The 22,016-nt window shown below is 35.0% G+C and overlaps 1 protein-coding gene and 1 pseudogene across 5 annotated transcripts in view; both read right to left on the bottom strand.

Annotated features, from left to right (window-relative positions):
* The window catches only part of UNC13C (unc-13 homolog C), a 620,140-nt gene that overhangs the window by 191,850 nt on the left and 406,274 nt on the right, over window positions 1-22,016 (bottom strand). For all 5 annotated transcript variants that reach the window (XM_016153676.2, XM_016153674.2, XM_016153678.2 and 2 more), the window contains 3 exons: window positions 20,499-20,567; window positions 18,759-18,848; window positions 12,709-12,837 (listed from right to left, as the gene is read on the bottom strand). In XM_016153676.2, coding sequence (XP_016009162.2) covers window positions 12,709-12,837; window positions 18,759-18,848; window positions 20,499-20,567 — 288 coding nt within the window. The remainder of the gene's footprint in view (window positions 1-12,708; window positions 12,838-18,758; window positions 18,849-20,498; window positions 20,568-22,016) is intronic.
* Window positions 3,064-3,705, bottom strand: LOC107515169 (annotated as a pseudogene).

The raw sequence follows: 22,016 nt of genomic DNA, 5'->3' as shown, positions 1-22,016 counted from the left end.
TCTGTTTGCACATTAGTAAAATATAATGTTTTCAGACAAGAATGCTTTTAATCCCATGGATCTGACTTTGGGCTAGAAAATAAGTCTCAGGCAAAATACAAAGCAGGATTAAAATCCACATCTGTAAAACCGTAAGGGAAATCTGTAAGGGCTAAACATAAGTACCCTAAGCTGCCGGCTTCTTTATAACATTTTGCCATGTTATGGAATAAAATGTTCTGTACAGCAGGTAGAAAATGCATCAACAAAATTATACATAGATGAAACATTAGTAATTAATTACGAATAGAATTATCATGATACAAAGATGCTTTTAAAATAAAAATAAGCTTTCTGTATCTGAGGGAGAGATGCTTGATTTTAGGAGTCATTTTTAAAAATAGAAAATAACATATGCAGGCAATGTCCCAAATGGCTTTTCTTCCATGGAACAACTAAAGTGCTTTAAAGATTAGAAAAGTTAACATAATTCTAAATATCTTCAAAACGTAGAATTGAAGCGAATCATTTTTATTTCCTTAGAAAAGCCTATAATATTATTACAACTGAATAAGATGGTGGTCCAAGTGCTGAACCTTCAGGGAGACAGAGAGTAACTGTAGAAGTTCTAAAGAATGTTTGTACAATATTTACAAAGATGGTGAAGCTACTAGGGGTCAAGTGTTGGGGGACACAGTGTAGGCGGGGACCCTAGAAATCTGTTACATGAGAACTGACCGGAAAGACTCAGACTCTTATAAATAAGCCTAAGTGTCCCAGGACACAAAGCTATACATAAAATGGTGAATCAACATGGACTTCTGTGCTATCCCAAATTTCTAGGTAATGCAAAGGATATCTTGCAAATACAAGAAATAAATTTGAGCAAATAAAAAGAAATATTACTTTGATGCAGGGCCTGTGGGTAGTAACCAGAGACTCGCCCTCTCCTAAGGTCCTAAGAAGACAAAGGTGAGACTTCCAGCGGATATGAAGAGCTTAGCCTCTGAAGGTCACTGGCTGGAAGGGAAAGAATGCAAAGGGAAGAATCTAAGCAATGCAGTGAAATCAAGAACAGAGTGGAGAAAAGACTGAGAGAACCATTAAAATAGCCCGAGGCTGTAGCTGGTTTTGCAGCTCTGCAGTCCTGACAGGGACTGGTTTAATTCTAAGGATGGGGTAGTCTCTGTTGGGCAAAGAGGAAATGCTGTCAAAATTAGAAACAAAGTGGGACTGCACTGTCTCAGTGACTAGATTCTTTGCAATTCGATGTGAATTACTGTTCATGACAAAGTGCTAGAGTCATCAGCAACATATGCAAATGCAGTTGCCTGCCTGGCAGTTATGACCCAGTTTGATTGTTCTTATGTCTAGCCAAAAATCCTTCCAGCATGCTAGAGTTAGATTCATTCATTGTTTTCTAGTTCACACAACTAACTATTGATCAAGGAGAATCAATCATCAGATGAGTGTGTTACTAGCACTTTTTAGACACAAGTTATATTGAGTAAGGTCCTTTAAGTCATTTAATGAAGAACACAGGACAATCAGTGCCATATTACACTTTTATTACTGAGGTGAACCTTAGACACGGTACTTCTGTTTTTCATAAGGTTTATAGACTTTATTTAGATTCATGCGCTCATTCCCACACAAAAATTTACTAAATTTTTATTTTTACTCACTAAAAGTGCAAACAGTTATCAGCTCAATCAAATTACAAAAGTGTCTGTCACTCAAAAAATGAGAGAAATGGAACTTAAATGTGAACAAAATGACATTAAGCCCTAGTAAGCTCCCTACTCTTAAGAGAAATAAACATTGAATTGGGGCCCTGCTCAAAATCCTGGAACACAGGGCTTTCGTGGACACTTATTCCTTTCCCTCTCATTGCAGCTCTGGGTACAATTACTTACAAATAAAATATGGTTTTTATCTCAAAAACTGAACTGTTTTTATGCAGTTTAATTTTTAATTTCAGATCAGTTTTTTGCCTAATGCTTGGGTAGCCATCTACTTCACTTGGATTCAGAAACACCGCATAATAGAAAACATGTCATAGTGTGTAATCTTTAAATAGCAAGATACATTTATTTAGTTTTCTCTCATTAATCTTACTTCACTTTTTTTTTCATAGTTAAGCAAAAAGCTCATTTCCTCACGTTTTTGTTGTCCAGTGATGTATAAAGGTCAAGCTGGAGTTTCTAATCAGCATTATGACCAGAGTATCTACAACAAGTTGGCACAACTTCGGCCAAAATAAAACAAATAAATTTTTAATTTGCTTTTGCACAAATGTATGATTTTTGTTGTACTTTCTAATATACCAAAAATAGCTTGTGATTTCCTCTTACTTTCTACAAATGCTTATAGTTGTCCAGAATTCCCAACTTGAAAGCTATTATTTAAGAGATAAAGTTTTAATCTTTCTGTACGTATTATTCTTACTCAACATACACTGAAGACACAGGGTGAATTTTTATAAATAAATTATTTTAGCAAGAACAAGTCGAGTTCTCTTATAATATATAACTCAGCGGGATTACTCAAATAGCCTTTTTGCTGCTCGTCCTGCTTCTAGTCTTACCCCTCCAGTTAATTCTCTTCTGTAGCCAGACCCATCTTTATAAAACACAAATGTGATCACACCATGCTCCTACCATCATGCTGGCTTTACATTTCCTTCAGAATAACCCCAACTCTTTAACTTGGCTTACAAAGCATCTGCTTCCTCTTCAGCCTTATCTATCACCAGTAAAAGGAAACTATTTGTAGTCCCTACTACTTTCACTGTTATTAATATCAAATAATTTGTGACACCCTTCACCCTTGATTAAGCCTCATGATCAGCTTGGCACTGTGGTTGGTTGGTCACAACTGCAGCAGCCTTCAGTTCTGAGAGGGATGAAACCCTCACATACCTCTGAGGTTATGTGGAACCCTCCTTCTTTTTGTAATACTCTTTTGGACTTTTGTCCCTCACCCTGCCACATCCTTCTTTTTCCTAACATATCTTCTATGTCCAACTCTTACTTACCCTTTTTTATCTTTTTTACTTTTATTAGCCTTTATTTGATGCTAAATTTACTCCCAGGCCATACGTTTTTATTTATTCAGTTTCTTATGGGATATCTTCTTCTTCTATGCAATCTGCATTTCTGGTTTAGGAACAATCTAGTCTTTTTCAGTGAGGATCATCTCAGTGAGGCAGGGAGAGCTCATGTTTGGGTTAATCTGCCCGGTAGTTCTATGCTTTCTGCTCCGCATCTTGGGAGCTTTGCTCACCTGGATGTGCTCAATGACCAGAACCTACATCTAAAGCCTTTGGTTCAGCATTACTCTCTGCATTTTTAAGCATGTGCAGCAAAAATTCAGCACTCTTTTTGGGCCATCGACCTCATGTCCAGCCCCACTGTTTGGCCTGGACATATCTACCAACTCCACCATTGTAATGATGGAATGGCACACATTGCTGCTGTAAGGTGACATCCTTCAGATGCTTGGTGGCTTTTCAGATACACATACCCTTGATGGCCTGGGCAGTTTCATGAATGTTCTTAAAGTAAGCACAAAGATTTGAACCTCTTGATTTGCATAATTTTGTGGGTTTTTTTTGGTTCAAGTGAATAGTGTACCATTTTCAGAGGTCACCTCAGGCTGCTTATAGGAATAGGTTACTTATCCTTTATATATCTTCCTAGGAGTCACTTCTTCCTGAAAGCCTTCCTTGAGCCCTCAGCCCCGACAAGGGATTACATGAGCCTTCTACGTGCTCACAGAACTCTCTATCTTTGTTTTCTGCATTTGCCACACTGTATGTAGTTGCCTCTTTATTTATTTGAATTATGCAGATCAGTGATTTTCAAACATGATTTGCATTAGAATCACCTGCAGGGCTTGTTAATACATAAATTTCTGGACATCACCCTCAGTTTTTGACTCAGTAGCTTCTGGGGAATTAGGTTAGGGAGCTGAGATGTGCATTTCTAGCAAGATCCCAGGTGATGTCGATGCTACATGTCTCTGACTATACTTTGTGAATCCTGCAGTAGAAAATAAACTTTGATAGCAAAGTTTAGGTACTTAGGTACCTAAGTTAGGTACTTAGGCATGAGTGACAGGAGCCAAGGCTCAGCTCTGTAACCATAGAGACATCCCCAGAAGACCTTCCTTAAGCAACTTCCAGAAATATCTCCCTTTTCGGGTTATAAATTACCCAAAATCCTAGAGCATAAAGGCCATAATAGCTGCTGGCCTAAACCAGCTACAAACACATGCACAGAAAGTACTGCCCATAACTTCAGCCTCATTATAATCTCATGACTATGCCTAGAAGTTCATGAATCTAATTATAACAGACTGAATTCTAGGTAAGCACATGTGCAGTAGCCAAAGTTATATAGCAGTCAACTGTCAGTCAAGGTGACATCACATATGAATCATCAAGGACCTCCCATCATGGTCCAAATATAAACAGACTCTCCCATTTCTGCATCGTTACAGTGTTCTTCGCTGGAAACCCACCCCTCCCTTTGGGGTGTACTATCTTATCTCTTCATCTCCTAAATTCCACAGGGCTGCTGCCTTCCTTAGCATGACTGGTCTCCTTCTAAAATGTACTTTCAATAAATCTTACTTTTTCTAAATCTTGCCAACCTGTAATCCTTTCCTGTGTCAGTGGGGAAGAACCAAGTAACAACACACAATACCACCATCCATTATCCACCTCTTCCTCCTCCCCCACGCCACTGGGGTGGCACCAGATTTCACATCACCCCATTGGCGACAGCAAGGCTCTTTGAGTGACTTACTGCGCCATACCTAGCACCCACCTAATGCCTTATACACGATAGGAAATACACAGGTTCTGATTGCATGGATTGGCAAATTTGGAGGACTGGAAATCACCCTACACATAGAGATAAATAATGGTCAAGTAAAAAAATATATATATCCTTGGTGCTTTGCTAGCTCAGTAACAACTAGATTTCCTAGTATCTACCATCACTACCACTGCGTTTTCACATGATCGGATTTTGAACATTTAAATTTATTACAAAAATAATATAGATGGCATACTGATTAAATATAGAATCCTTTCAATTCTCTTTTTTTAAAACTAAAAAAAAATCAGACCTCTTTGGGTAATACCACAATTAGCATAGCTAGGCCTACATGGCTTTTGATATTAATTGAGGAAAGAATAACATTATTTTAAAATAATAAATAAAAAATTTGTTTTGTAATAAAATCCTATTTCAAGAACAAGGGGAATTTATCTGTCAACCACAGAATAGTTTACTAAAAGGATGAAAGCATTTGTCTGTCTGTCTCCTTCATCTGCTTTCTTAGTGATTATCTGCCCAAATCACTTTCTCCTAAAAACATTACACCTGCAAATTTATCTATTTATATGATAACTTTGGAGGCTTGAAGTATTTTTTTTTTTAATACAGTAGCTTGATAAAACCACCTAATTCTTGCTTCATCTTTTAAAATATTTATTAGGGTTCAAAGAGCTATGATTGGAAATATGTAGTACTAAAAGTTAGCTCTTTTTTTTGTTTTTTTTTTAGAATTTCTGGTAATGAAGTTAAAATGGGAAAAAATTATTTTATTTCTAAAGCTGAGCTTGACAACTATTTTCAAATTTAATATTTCATGAAAACGACTTATAGAAAGACCTGTTACATACTGAGTCTTTTAATAATTCTCCAGGCTGTATTTTAGAAAGAAAACAAAGCAAAATGTTTTCAGTTGATTTGATTCTGCATTATAATTCATAATATATATTTGCATACTTTAAAAGCTGCTGCCTGAGGGTCTGGCTTCCAACCAGCCTTTTGTCTAGATACTCAATGAAATTCCTACCTTTAGGACAGTGACCAGTCTTGTCACACCCTTAATTACTGATAGCTATTAAAAAATAAAATAGGCTGCTTGGACAACCACAAAGGTTTGAGAGACAACCAAGAACTTTATAGGTTTAAGAGACAATTTAGCAAAGTTGAATGATGAGGTCGATCTCCTACATGAGGATGCACTTTCAAAACATTTGATCTGAATAGACACTTCCCCCAAAAAAGGCATACAGATGACCAATGGGTACATAGAAAGATGCTAAATGTCACTAATTATCAGAGTAATGTAAATTAGAACCACAATGACATATCATCTTGCACCTGTCAGAATGGCTATCATCAAAAAGACAAGAAATAATAAGTCATGGTGTGGATATGGAGAAAAGGAAAGCCTCGTGCATTGTTGCCAAGAATATAAATTGGTGGAGCTATGTAACAGTATGAAGGTTTTTCAAAAAAATTAAAAACAGAACTACCATGTGATCCAGCAAAACCACTTCTGGAAATTTATCTAAACAAAACTCAAAAAGATATATGCACCCTTACATTCATTGCGGCATTATTAACAATAACCAAGATATGGAAGCAACTTAAGTGACCATCAGTAGACGACTGGATAACGAAGATGTGGGGAGGGAGGGAAGGAGGGAGGGAGGGAGGGAGGGAGGGAGAGAGAGAGAGAGAGAGAGAGAGAGAGAGAGAGAGAGAGAGAGAGAGAGAGAGAGTGTGTGTGTGTGTGTGTGTGTGTGTGTGTGTGTGTGTGTGTGTGTACTATTATTCAGCCATAAATAAAGGAATGTAATCTTGCCATTCGTGACAACATGGAACATAGAGGGTATTATGCTAAGTGAAATAAGCCATACAAAGACAAATCCATATTTCACTTTTACATGGAATCTAAAAAAAATAAACTAATGAACAAAACAGAAATAAACTCATAGATACAGAGAACTGATAGTTGCCATATGGGAGGAAAATTGGAGAGGTAGGTAAAAAGTTGAAATCAATTAGGAAGTACAAATTACCACTTATAAAAATAGTCATGAGATGTAGAAAATAGGAAATATAGTCAATAATACTGTAATCACTATGTGCCATGCCAGATGGGTACTTAGACTTATCAGGGTGATCATTTCATAAGGTATATAAATGTCTCCTCACTATGTTGTACACCTGAAACTAATGTAATATTGTATGTCAACTATAACTGAAAAACAAATTTAAGAAAGATGTTATCATATAAAGTTCCATTACCTAAGCAAGTATTTCTTGATTTCTGCTACTGTTTGTGAGGTACAGTGTTATATACTGAAATTCAATAATAGTAAGACAGAGTTTCTCTCCTCATTAAAATCAGTGTTTACTGTGGGAATCAGACAAGCAACAAGGCATTTTAACACACGTGAAAAAATAGAGGGTGTGTATGACCACATGGCACAAAATGACAAGTTTATATTATTTTCAGTAGAAATGGAAAAGTAGAGGAATAAAGGGTATTCTCTTGTTCTTTAAGAGTACAGACTAGACGCTGCACATATGCCTTCCTCTGCAAAATACTTATTGTACATTTACTTATAAAAGTGAAACGTTAGAGTTAATATGTAAATTGAGGTATAATAACGTGATAGGCAGTTATAAAAAAAATCAATAAACTCTATCTAAATGTATCAGCTTAGGTTCTCGAAAAGAAATATTAAACTTTAAAAATTGTTGACCTACCAAATTCCTACCAAATAATTTAGGCAGTCCAATTCCAGAGTTGCCACATGTAAACATACCCCTGTACTATTTGTTTATAAAGTGTAGTATATGAGAGATTAATGGAGATACAGATAGCACCACAAATGAATAATAGACATTTATAATAAATGTATATAAAGACAAACTAGAAAGCTAATATCAAATTTATAATAGAGATTGTCTCAGAGGTTAGAGACAGGGAATTTTGATTTGGGAGAGAAACAAAGAGACTCTAAGAATACATATATGTGATTTTCCATGGATGGATGATAGATAGATGGATAGGATAGATGGATGGATGGATGGATAAATGGACGAATGGATGGATAGAAGGAAGGAAAAGAGGAAGGGAGGGAGGGAGGGAGGGAGGGCGGGAAACAGACAGACAGACAGACAGACAGACAGACAAGTTGACTCAATCATATGCCAGGCACTAGTGTAGGTTCTGAAGACACCTCAGGGAACAAATGACAGTTTCTTTAAAATAAAAAAATTATTAAAATAAATAAAAATTCAGATTTGAAAATGTTTTAGTTTATCCTCTCCTTGAAGAACATCAATATGAAAAGAAAATCTGTAACCTGAAGATTACGTTAGGAACATGGAACATCACCACCGAGGGAAAATTAGTTGGATGGTCTTAACGGTGATTATTACCAAGCTAGAACACATTCATTTCATTAAGTCTACATAAAGAGACCCTGTATTTGTGGGATGGGTAGAAATGACTTTTTAAAAATCCAAGGCATAAGTTGTAAATAGAAAAGTTGATCAATTTGATTACATGAAAATTGAGAATTTCTTATAAATGTGCACTGTGGCAAAGATAAAGACAATGGATTGTGAAAAATCTTTGCCATGTAAGCTGACAAAGGACTAAGAAACACCAGAATATTAACCAGCAAAAGACAGAGATTCTACTTTGAAAAATAGGCACAAGGTAATAATGGGCCATTTTTAAAAATCATTACTCAAAAGCTAGTAAGTTTATAAGATTCTTAAACTCATTATTAATTAAAGAAACATAATTAGAACACCGAGGTAGTTATAGTTTGATCTCTCAGATGTCTTTATACAAGAAATCAATCACGTATTGTACATTGTCATGTCTGAATTCTTAGTTATGCTAAACAGAAGGATAAACATGGAGCCTGGTGAGTCAAGCAAGGTAAACACAGCTCTATGAGTGTGAAGCCAGACTCCAGAGGCCACACGTCTATCTTGTTCTTCTAACTGCAACTACTTTGACTTTTCTGTTAAATCTATTTTCCATTTTTATTCCAAGCATTATTTTTATATGGCTCTTCAAAATGTCTTTGGAAAATACATGCTCAACATTTAAATAATCAGAATTGTAATGTGTCTGACAACTCTGAGATTCTTATTTTTTGGTTTCAGGCATTAAATCATCTAAAGAAAACTCAGAAAAAACAGAAGTAGTATAAATATTAAAATATATCCTAATAAAGAAAATAGACATGAAGAGGCTAAGCAGCTTATCCAATGCCACAAAATTAATTAGCGGTAGAGCTAGAATTTGAACTCAAATGTTTTGATCATATTCTTGACCACAGATTTAGAACTGGAGCTACTGAAGGAAATCGAGTAACATAATTCTATTTTTACAAAATTTTTTTTTTTATTAATTACTTTATCAACCTTACTTCGTGTCAGGCACAGTGTTAAACACTGGAGCTACAAAGATGAAACTCATAGCCCACTAGGGAAGATGTGCCAAACAGATATTATATTATGTGCCCAATGATTCAGCATAAGTGCACTAGTAGTGACATATCAGGTTATTATTACAAGTGCAGAAAGCAGGAACACTTAATTCAGCTAGGAGAGGTCCTGAAGGCTTTCTGAAGAAAAGGTCAGATGAGCTAGAGTTAGTCACGAGAGTGTTTGGAGAGGTGAAGCAACTTTAGGCTGCTGAAAATAATGCAGACAAAGGTATCATGAAGTTTAGTGCCCTGAATCATAGAATGTAAGGTGGAAATTAAGTTGAAATAAGAAAAAATAGTCAGAGCTCAGACCTTGGAGGACTTTTGAGTAATGGCATAGAGTTTGGACTTAATCCCACGAATAAATGGAGATTATATAGTTAGGATAGTCATATAAACATGGATATATTTTAAAGATAGTTTGGGTGGTAAGTTGGAAATGGATTTAAAGGTCTATTGGTCAAAATAAGTCAATATGTGCTGTGGTATTAAATAAACCTCCGAATATCAGTGAGTTAATGCAATGATGGATTATTTCTTAAATATCCTAAGTCAAACTAGCTGGACAGCCCAGCCCTCCTCCATCTGGTAGCAGTACCATCTGGAATGTGTGTCCTTCCAGGTTACTGAAGCAGAAAAGAGAGAGCTGGAAGATACTGCAGGATGTTTTTAAGGGTTGGGACTAGGTGTGGCTTTCATCAAATCCTCCCATATCTCATCATTGAGGACCCTGAAACGTGACCCAGAACAACTGCAAGAGGCTTCAGGCAAGCACTGAGTTTCTACCACAGGAAAGAGCACTTCTTTCTGTCTTGTTTATGACATGCTAAATATTTCTGTATATTCTTATTGTGTTGTTTGAGAAAAAACATTGTTTATTCATCTATTCAATTCATTCAACAAATGCTTCTTAAAGCACCTACTATGATCCAGGCACTGTCTTAAGTACTGGGGGTACAGTGTTTTTCATGTTACTTTCCTGTGGGTAAACTTTTATTTGGCTCTCCACTTACATGATACGTGCCCTCAGAAATCGAGGGCAATTCATATGTATAGTGTGAGGAAAAAAAGGTCTTCACTTGAGCTCCCAGGAGAATGAAGTTGCAGTCAACTGAGGGAAGTGAGCCTTAATCATTACAACTATTCCAAGATGCTTTTAGAAGGGCTCTAGGAAATATTAGTTTCCTAAATTATTCATATCTAATGAGTATTTCCTTTAGAATTTCAATCAGTAACAATATTTATAAAAAGTCTTTTTCTTAGATTTAAAGCTTAGCTCCAAACATTCCCCACACGGACAAAATTTAACACAAAATCTATAGATCTATATATACCCATAAAGAAAACTAGTTTGTTGTCTAATTATGTAAATATATATATATTTTTTTGAAAGTCAAGTCAGCAAATATTAAGTTATATTATATTCATTGTTATGTAACAATTTACTTACTTTTTGTTAGGGGCATGTTTGCTTTATGGGAACTGCCCATATTCCTATATCGCATAGAAGTAAAATAATAATAAGTATTATTATTAATAATACTTGGTTATTATTATTTAATTATTATTACTTAATAATAATAATTATCATTAATATATTATAAAGACACTAAGTAAGTTATGCCTCTTTATCTTGGTGATTTGATTCATCCATTGGGTGTGAATTAGCCAAACAGGAGCTCATATTTAAGTTGGACTTTGATGAAGGCAGAGAATGGAAGAAGAACATTTTAGGTATATAGGACATAAAACATAAAACGTGGTTGATTTGTGAAATAGACTTTTGAGACCATGAGAGGGGACTGGTCTGGGTTTGGAGTTGCAAGAAGTAGAAAATTGAGGCTGGTAAGATCTGGGATGATTGTTTATGAAATTATGTATGGATAATTTGCATGGTATAATAAAGGTTTCAATTTTATATTTTTGGTAAAATAAAGAAAATCATGTTGAGAATGTAGAAGAATTGAAAGAACCTCTGGGAAGAAGATAGATAATAGAGAATAGATAAAGGGAAGCCATTAGAAATCCACCTAATGGAAGAGCGTAATGAGAGACAATTTGATTCTAAGAAATCGAGAGAACCAAGTTTCTAAACAAGAGCACATCTAGCGTGAATTACAAACTACACAAACTATGAACAAAGTATATGGTTATATATTGTTTTGTGTATACAATGACAGGCATCAGCTTTATTTTTTTTTTTCTCCTAGTAAGCTAAGGAATCAGTGACTCCAGAAAGATTTAATGACATAAGAAACCTAACTTGAAACCCAGCTGAAAAGAATCCCACTTGCCTTCAATTCAAAATGTTTTCTAGAATCTGCCTTACTCAAGTAACTAGGAAGTTCCATAAGTAATTGCAGTTTTCAATATCTACAGGAGCAACTGCATTCTTCAGAGAATAGATAGGCAAAAGATACATTTAAGAAGCCACCCCCAAACACCAGTTTTATAGAAGTAATAGCAATATATAAATCAGAGCATCCATTAGAACACTTCAAGGAAATAGAATGACAAATATAAAGAGAGAATATGTAAAATCACATAACCAACAAAGGATTAATATTCGTAATATAGTTAAGAATTTTTCACAAATTAATAAGTAAAATATAAGCAAGCCAAGAGAAAAATCAGCATAAGATTAATAGGAAGTTTGCAGAAAATAAAACTGAAGTGTTCACTGAGTACATGTGAAAAGACATTCAAACACACCGATATTAAAACAGTGTTCTCGCAAAAAAAATAAATATATATATAGTGTTCATCTCTGAAGGAGGAAGATGAAGGGGGGATAGAATTTGAAAATGCAAAGCGAAATGCCATTTCATGTATTACACTTAATGCCTTTAAACAATAGGAAGCAGAGTGGATACTGCTAAATGTTAACACTGTCGTGTAGGTGGCAAATATATGCATGCTTGATTTAGTTTCTGTATTTTCTTTTATATTTCAAAATATTTCTTAATAAATTTATATGCTATAAAGACAATTTTACCATCTTATTCTATAGAAACTTCTCCATGTACCACTTTTATGAAGTAAAATTGATAAGGTAAGCAGTACAAAATAGGGACATGAGTTAGAATCCTAAATCTAGCCCCAAATCTGCCACTTGTCCACTATGTGACTTTGAGAAAAATCACTTTATTCTTCTAAAACTGACTCCTTACCTGAAAAACTTGAAAAATAATAAAGTTACTTACATCTTTACTATAAAAAGTTATTGGAAGGAGAGCATTATTTTATATATATAAAAGTGATATTCAAATGTAAAGAAAACATTTGAAAATTCGCAAAGCCTACAGTTAATGTGAAATTAAATGAACATATTTTCCCATTTACTGTCATTTTAAACCTATGGAAACGGACATTATAAAACAAAGTAGACACATATCTCTTCTTACCGGGTCTATTAGCTGGGAATAGAGTTCATGGCAATTGTCAAAAATGTACTTGTATGTAGAATCCAGGCAAGCTCTGACACAGTCCTTTACCACCATGCTGGCCTTTGGGGGGCTTTGTAGTTCCAGAACCTGATGGACAAATTATTTTCTTAAATTCAAAAGTAGAACATTGTAATCTAGCATAAACAAGTCAAACAATACTCAATAAATGCTTTTAGTTGATTTTTCTATGTTCAGGAAAAATGTGATCTTAGAAATGTTTTAAATGTGTAAATGTTTACTTTAAGTTTCTGTTATAACAACTCAGTGAAAATGACCATAGCTGTAAACACTCAAATAGAAAAACTTAAAGTGACCAATCACTTCTTTCATTCATTCATTTACTCCAGTTAGTCATTTAACAAATATTTATCACCTATTATATTCCAGAGAATGATGATACTGCAATAAACAATAGAAACAAAAATCTATTTCCTCGTGTACCTAAATTCTAGTAGATAATAAATAAATCAGTCGAATATGTTATATGATGATACATGTTGAAAACAAAAATAAAACAGAGAAGAGGGGATAGCAGGTAGTGGAAGAGAATTAACACAGAGGATGGCAATAGTAGAGGAACTCAGAGAAATAGGAGGATGGGCCAAGGGGAAAAGTCACAGATATGCTATTGTAAGGACCTTAGCTTTGAGGTCCTTAGAGCAAGGTTGTGCTCGAGAGAGAAGAAGCTCAGTTTTGGACAGGTTAAGGTTGAGAAGACTGTTATGCATACAAGTAGATTTCAAGTAGAAATCTGGGTATATAAATCTGGAGTAGTGGAGATGTTTGGGCTAGAGAGATAAATTTGGAAACTATTAGCTTAGAGGAGAATTTTAAAGAAACAAGACTAGATGAGCATGGTTAGAAAAGAGAATAGGTCCAAGAAATAAAACTGGGTAATTCCAGCCTTATGACATCAGGCAACTGAGAAAGAACAAAGCAATGAAGACCATAAAAAATCAATGAAAACTGGGAAAAGGCAGCCGATGAGATAGGAGAAAAACTAAGCAAGGGGGTGTCCTAGAAATCTAGGGAAAAAAGAATTTCCTGGAGAAAAAATTGATGAAATATATTAAGTGACACTGAACATGGTAGAATGAGGATTGATAATTGGCCACTAGATTTGGCAAAATAATGGTTGGTGATTTTGACAAGATCATTTTTTTGTGAAGTGATGGGGTAAAAGTCTGATTAGACTTTAGCAAAAAATAAGGGCAAATTTGAAAATCTAATATTGCTCAAATTTCAGTCCCTACAGATTGATCTGTAGTTTTAATGCGATCCCAATCAAAATTTCAACAAGAACTAACATCATCTAAACAATTCTGAAAAAGAAAAAGGGTGGAGGACTCACACTACCTAATTTTTAAATGTGCCATAAGGCTGCAGTAATAAAGAAGCATGGTAATGGTGAAAGTTTATACAATTGAACAGTATAGAGTTCAGAAATAGACCTAAATATGGCTGATTTTTTTGACAATCATGTAAATGCAATTCAATGGATAAAACATAATTTTTTTCAATAAATGGTGTTAGAACTATTAAAAACGCATATGCCAAAAAAAAATTCTTGACTCATTTTTCACAGCTTATTTTAAAAAAAAAACTCTCAAAATGGAACACTGAACTAAATATAAAAGGTAACATAAAAATTTTAGAAGAAACACAGGAAAATCTTTTTGTGAACATGCTTTTGCCAGAAGGACTATCCATATTTAGAAAAATTGATAAAGTAGCCTTCATTAAAATAAAAAATGTTTGCTGTACAAAAGATAGTGTTAGAGACTGAAAAGACAGAACGGACATGGAGAAAATATTAGCAATGAAGTACCCGACAAAAGACCTGTATCTGGAGTTACAATGAATTCTTAATACTCAACAATAAGAAAATAACCTAATGAAAATTGGGCAAAATATTTCAACAGATTGTTCATAAAAGAAACTCAGATGGCAAATCAAACCTAGAAGGAATAATCAGCAATATTAATTAATAGAGAAAATTAAGATCACAATAAGATATTTTAGAATGGCTAAAAAATTAATTCAAAGCATGGAAAATGCCAAGAGTCTCACTAAAAAGTGCAGAGCAACTGGAATCGGAATTCTCGTATGTTGCTGCTGAGGATGCACAACTATACAACTCTTTTGAAAAAACAATTTGGTATTTCTTGTAAAGTAAAATGTATGCTTACCAAATGACGCAGGAACCTCACTATTAGGTATTTACCCAAAGAAAGTGAAAACTACACTAAAAAATACATATATATGAATATTTTTACAGTTTTGTTATAGCTCCAAACTGGAAACAATTCAAATGCCCTTGGTACAAACACAACATTAAAAGGAATAAATTGTCGACATACTCAACAAGATGGATGAAGAGCCAAGGTGTTATGTTACATGGCATATTATTTAATTTATGTGATGTTCTTCTGGAAAAGGTAAAACTATAGTGGACAATAACAGACCAGTGGTTGCCAGGGAATGGAAGAGGCGTTGACTGCAAAGGAGCAGCACAAGGGAATTCTGGAGGCTTACGGAACTGTTCTGCGTGTTGACTGTAGTCAACTAACAGATCTGTGTAACAAAAAGCGAATTTGTCTGTAGTAAAAAAAGAAAGAAAAGAGAAAGAGAAGACAAAAGAAAAAAGAAAAGAAAAAAAAAGAAAAGAAAGAAAGAAAGAAAAGAAAGAAAAAGAAAAGAAAGAAAAGAAAAGAAAAAAAGAAGGAAGGAGGGAAGGAAGGAGGGAAGGAAGGAAGGAAGGAAGGAAGGAAGGAAGGAAGGAAGGAAGGAAGGAAGGAAGGAAGGAAGGAAGACAGACGATGGGAGGAGGAAATTTGTTCAAAACCTAACAGGAGAAAAGAAATTGAAAAGAAAATGTAACAAGGACTTTTGAGGAGTTTTGGCATTAAAAGTAAAGAGGAATTAGGATAGCAGCTGCAGAAGAAGGTAGAGTCAATAAATATTTTTAAGATTGAAAGATTAATAGCTTGTTTCTTGATGGAGAATGCCCAGTAGAGAAGGAAAATTTGACAATTCAGGCAAGAGGGTGATGAACCAATGTTTTAGTACTCAAGGAAGGATAAAATCAATTGTACAAGGGGAAGAGATGGCCTTTTCTAGAGATGGCCCTTTTTTAGAACAGACAGTTAATCAATAGTAATAAAAAGAAGGAAGAGTATATGGATACAGACACAGGTAAGTAGGTAGATGGAGTGGGTGGTGGGAGCTTGGGGTTGGAGCTTGAGGAAGCTCTCTAATCTTTGCTCCTGTTTTTTTCAGTGAAATAGAAAACAAGGTCATCAGCTGGTACTTAGGATGGGGGAGGAGTGGTTGCAAGTTTGAGGAGATTTTGTTTTCTAAACACCGCAAGGCTGGTGACTAAGAACTTGTAAATTAGATATATGACACTTAGGCTAGGCTATTTAGCCTCACTCCCATTTCTCCACCCTCTCAGGAACAATGGCAGGAATCATTTGTCGACTTGTAAAATTTTCCACTGAGCCTGGGCTGTTCCACACACAGTTCCAGGAGCTACTGCCAGTAGAACAAGAATTGACATAAATTCTATGTATCCCAGTCGCCCAATTTAATTGCGATTTTAAACCAAATAAGTTTTAATCAAACTTTAAAGAATCTAAATGATTGTTGGCATAGTATGATTTTGTTTCCTCCCAAGTTATAAAGTACCATTCTTAGTGCTTCTAGTGAAAACAATCATGAAAAAAATAAAAAGAAAATATTATTTCTATTTTTTTCTGTACAGGAGTTTTCTAAATAAATATCATAAAACTCTCTTTCCAAGAGCAAAAATGTTTAGTCCATAGCCTATCCAGTAGTTTTAGGAAAACTTTACATGAACTGTCCTGCTAGCCAAACTATGATCGCAGAGAACTTGCTATTAAAGTAGAAGAGACACATCTAAAAAGAAATGCCTGCATAGTTAGGTAGATAATAGTTAAAAATGTTAATGAATTAAGCCATCAAATATAGTTGTATGTAGACATTGCTAGTGCTAAAAATGGAAGTGGTCACAACTGGGGTAAATTTAAGAGTCAGTTACTCTCTTGAGAGGAGAAAGTCAGCAAGACCTGAGTTAAAACTGAAATGAGAAGTAAACTCCATTTCCATTTAACATTCTTAACTACTTTTTTTTTTTTAAGTACCATGTCCACTTACTTGAGAGCTTTGTTTAAGGTGGGTTTAATTTAAAACTAAATTTGAGCCAAATGTATCAGAATATTTTGTTTCTAGGATAATTCTTTTTCAACACACATTATATAGGAAGATTCATTTAACTTAGGCAAGGGCATCAAGCTTAATTGATAAAGTTGAACAGTACTGGTCGAGAGAAGGGTGATGCCTAAAAAGCTTTGGTATGGCAAAGGAAACTATCAACCAAACAAAAAGGCAACCTGCCAAAAGAGAGAAGATATTGGCAAATGATTTATCTGATAAGTGGTTAACATCCAAACTATATAAAAATTCATAACTAAATACAAAAATAAATAATCCAATTTAAAAATGGACAGAGGACCTGAATAGACTTTTTACCAAAGAGGATGTACAGATGGCTAATAGGCACATGAAAAGATGCTCAACATCACTAATCATCAGGGACATGCAAATCAAAACCATAATGAGATATCCCTCCACACCTGTTATAATGGGTATTATCAAAGAGCAAAAATAAATAAATAAATAAATAATGTTAGTGTGAGAATGAACACTTGTACTCTGTTGGTGGGAATGTAAACAGTCTTAGACATCATGAAAAATAGTATCGATGTCCCCCAAACTAACATGTGACCCAGCGATCTCACTTCTGGATACTCATCTGAGGAAAACAAAACCACCAATTCAAAAAGATATACACACTCCTATGTTCATTGCGGCATCATTTACAATAGCCAAGATATGGAAGGAACTTATGTGTCCACTGATAGACGAAGGAAATGTCACAGTGAGAGTGAGAGAGAGAGGAAGAGGAGGAGGAAGAGGAGGAGAAGGAGGAGGAGAAGGAGGAGAAGGAGGAGAAGGAGGAGAAGGAGGAGAAGGAGGAGGAGGAGGAGGAGGAGGAGGAGGAGGAGGAGGAGGAGGAGGAGGAGCAGCAGCAGCAGCAGCAGCAGCAGCAGCAGCAGCAGCAGCAGCAGGAGGAGGAAAAGAGAGAGGGAGAGAGGGAGGGAGGGAGGGAGGAATATTATTCAGCCATAAAAAAAGAATGAAATCTTTCCATTTGCAATGATATGGATGGACCTAGACAGTGTTATGCGAAGTGAACTAAGTCAGACAGAGAAAGACAAATACCATATAATTTCACTTATGTGAAGTCTAAACAACAAATAAAATGAACCACCAAAACAAAACAGAAATAGACTTGTAGATACAGAGAACAAACTGGTGGTTGCCAGAGAATAGGGGTAAGGGAATGGGTAAAAAGGGTAAAGGGGATTAAGGAGGATAAACTTCCAATTTTAAGATAAATAAGTCATGGGGGTGGGTATGTAATGAACAGTATAGAGCGGTTGTCTCCAATCTTTTTGGCACCCGGGACTGGTGCTCCTATGAGAATCTAATTCCTGATGATCTGAGGTGGAGCTGAGGTGGTGATGCTAGTGCTGGGGAGTGGCTGCAAATACAGAGGTAGCTTCACTCTCTTGTCAGCTGCTCACCTCCTGCTGTGCAGCACAATTCCTAACAGGCCACAGACCAGTCTGGAGCCCAGGGGTTGGGATCCCCTGGTATAGAGAATATAATCAATAATACTATAATAACGGTAGGGTGATAGAAGGAAACTAGACTTATCATGATGATCCCTTTGTAATGTATATAAATATCAAATCACTATGCTGTATATCTGAAACTAATGTAATATTGTAAGTCAGTTACCCTTCCATAAAAACAAAAAAACAAAAAACAAAAAAAACAACGAAGAAGGGTAAAACTAGACACTACCAGGAAATAAATGTGTTATGTCACACCAAGACAATGACAGAAATAAAATAAAGTACCTTCATCCTAAAAAAGGTGATGCTTGTTAGCAGATCAACAGTAGATTTCAGGTCTTGCAGCCTTTCAGCATTGCTAGCAGGAAAGTTTTCCTGGTTAATTAGGAAAAAGAAATGGGTGAATTATTAGCATTAAGTCTCCAGTGAAAAAACAAACTAAAACTAGCTTTATGTGAAAGAAAATGAGAAGTAAACTGTATAAAAATTAAAAAACATCTCTATGGTATTCTTAGTATATTTTTTTCTTAAAACAGTACAAAAAGTAAACAATTTGGAAACATCCTCTTCTTAGTCTTACAAAGCTATATTCTATTTATTCCCACAATGCAATAAAAATATACAAATATACAAAACAATGTTATTAATGCAATGTTATTAGGTTATTCATCCTTGTTCATAAAATAGTTTTGCTACTAAAAGAGAGGAAGACAGCATATATTTGAAAATATTGTTTATAGTTTTCTCAAGATGGGTAATTTTTCTTTTTCAAAAACACTTTGGGAAGTTTTATATGTGTTACATTTACTTTTAATCCAAAATACACTTTTTAAAGTTAAAAAATTAGACTGCATTGCATAGTGTCTCTCTGAAGTACTGTGGATTTCGACAAAAGGTTTCTATTAATGAGATTTGGTGAGAAATAACATACGAAAATGCAGATGTTTAGAATTTTGAAAGAAAGGGTATAATTATGAAACTGTTGGTCTAAGAAATGATTTTAACATTGGGAAATTTCTCAGATTAGCCTGCTTTCAGATTGCCCTTTTAAAGAGTGGTTGGGGAAACCACAGGTAACTTTTAGCTATTCATAAATTCGAGCAGAGTTGAGTGTCTAAAGGACAGCAAATGAGGTAAACTCAAGGCCCTTCTTGCCTTCCAGTAACTCTTTCATTGGATGGCATAGCAGTTCTCTTCTCATAGTGTTGGCCTCAGTTCCAAAGATGAAAGATGAGTTTAACAAAATTTGGCATTATAATTTCCAGAAATATGCAATTAAGATAGTCATCAATAAGACACTAAAAAAAACAAATACAGGAGAAATATCTATGTGCAGATATAAAAAAATGTTTAGGATAAACTGTTGAAGAATACAATAGTTATTACTATAATTTTGCTTGTAAATTAAACTTGTACCTAATTTTTTGTAACTATTTTATAACTAAAATTATAGGTGTATTAACACTTACACACATGTGAATATTTGTGTGTGTGTGCGCATTTGTGTATGTTTCACCTGGAGGTCAAGTACAGAATTTTTGACAATGGAACTATGGACAGCTTCAAGAAAACACACTCTAGTGATCGAGAATGAGTGTGTTAAGCAGTAAACCCAAGTAGCAATCTCAAAAGCTGTGGAAATATCAGGATATCGCAGTTACTGAGGGTAAGCTTTCAAGATTAGGACTGGGCCACATGTCTATTTCATAAATTAGCTGAGGGCTACTCAAACTGATGGTCATTAAAATAATTATAAAAATTAAGCTACACACATATACACATACACACAGTACTGCTGTAGGCTTATGTGTAGCAAGGTACGTGAACAAAGAACATCTGCTTGCTTACTTAGGGGACATTACAAGGGTCCCCTACATAACCAAGCAGACACTAAGTAGGACTCAATATCCCATAATCAGAATTTTTACTTTTCTATTACATAGTGAATAATTTTTGATAATATGACAAGAAATCTGAGCCAAACACAATATTTTACAATATTCAGGCAAATAATTTTGCACATACCCTATACTTTGACAGGTCGATCCTTAAAGAGTTGTGCAACTGGTCCAGTAGTTTTATAAATTTTTCCCTCTGTACAAAGAAAACACAAAATTGGTGAATGGAAATAAATGGTCATTCTAAATGTAATCCTTACAAAATTTTATGAGTTATTGTCTCCATTTTATAGAAAGGATTCAAATATATCAATGACTTGTCCAAGATCATAAAGCTGGTGTGACATTGCAGCAATTCAAACTCAGGTCTCTTTGACACCAAATTCACACTCTTTCCAATAAGTCACACTGTTTCTCTGTGATGAATGAGAAAGTACCCAGAGAATTATGTTTTGTAGAAAGAGTCCAGACAACTGAATTGCCACTGTACTGATTCACGGGAATATGACTCAGAAAGAGAAAATATAACTTACCTCTCTTTCTACCCCCGCACAACCACCCCACTTCCTCGGAAATAAATGATAGTTTTTATACTTCTCCCACCTTTGGATGTGGGAACAGCTGTTGTTTTTTCAAAAACAATTTCAAAAAGCATTTTCCTTTTGGTAACAAGCACAGACTTCATAATCTGAAAGGATCGATTGCCTTTAAATGTTTATGACTTAGTGCTAAAAAAACGTATAAAATTAGCAGACCAAAAATACTGATGCTTCCCTTCTGATGTTATATCAGTGTTGGACTGATCTTTTCATAGAAGGATTTAAAGATGATAAGGATTTTTACTAATAAAAATAAGGACGAAGTTGCATGGATTAAATAAATTAGTTAAGGTAAAAGCATCAAAGTCACATGCACAAATATTATAGGTAGAGAGTTTCACCATTCTGAGTCTCAGATTTCCAGTCAAAAATGAAAGAAAGTAGGAGGTAGGAGTAAATGATAGTAAAAGTCTCTGCCTATATTAATATTCTGTAAATATTCAGATTGCACTTTGGAAGGTACTGGCAAAACTACAACTTTTTTCTAATGGTTTCACGTATAAGGTATCAGATTTATGGGGCATATAGCTCTTATCCCTTGGAGCTGCTGATCTTGATGAAGTGAGTTGAATATTAAATGAAGCTGATGAATTGTTCCTAAGTTGAAAATTTAATTTTCTGAATAAACTGCCCCCATCAGGTTTATACATCAGTGAACAAAGTTTGAGTACTGCCTCTGTGTTAACCCTTATGGAGGCAATAAAGGAGCCTCAGAAATAAACTTCGCCTTCTAGAAGCTTGCCACTTGTTAGATAAGATTGTCCAGTAAAACTACTGAAAAATATAGATGAGCTGACTGTCTTAGATTTTTCTTTCCCATTCTCCATTGTACCTTACCAGGAGGCAGGTGACCGATACTGTGCTTTATTGCCCACCTATCCCCCATCCATGTGGGTCAGTGGCTCTCAATAAAAATAGAAAAATAAAAGAGCTACTACAACCATGAGTTTAGGCCACAGTAAAGTTAGGCCACTGTAAAAGTGAATGTGTGCATGTCATACCTCTGACCTCTTTATCTGACCTCTGTGATTGGTACAAATTATTAA

Source organism: Rousettus aegyptiacus, unplaced genomic scaffold (assembly GCF_014176215.1).
Source record: "Rousettus aegyptiacus isolate mRouAeg1 unplaced genomic scaffold, mRouAeg1.p scaffold_m13_p_3, whole genome shotgun sequence".
NCBI lineage: Eukaryota > Metazoa > Chordata > Mammalia > Chiroptera > Pteropodidae > Rousettus > Rousettus aegyptiacus.
The sequence above is the reverse complement of the archived record's forward strand: the minus strand, read 5'-3'. Positions and strand labels throughout refer to the sequence as shown.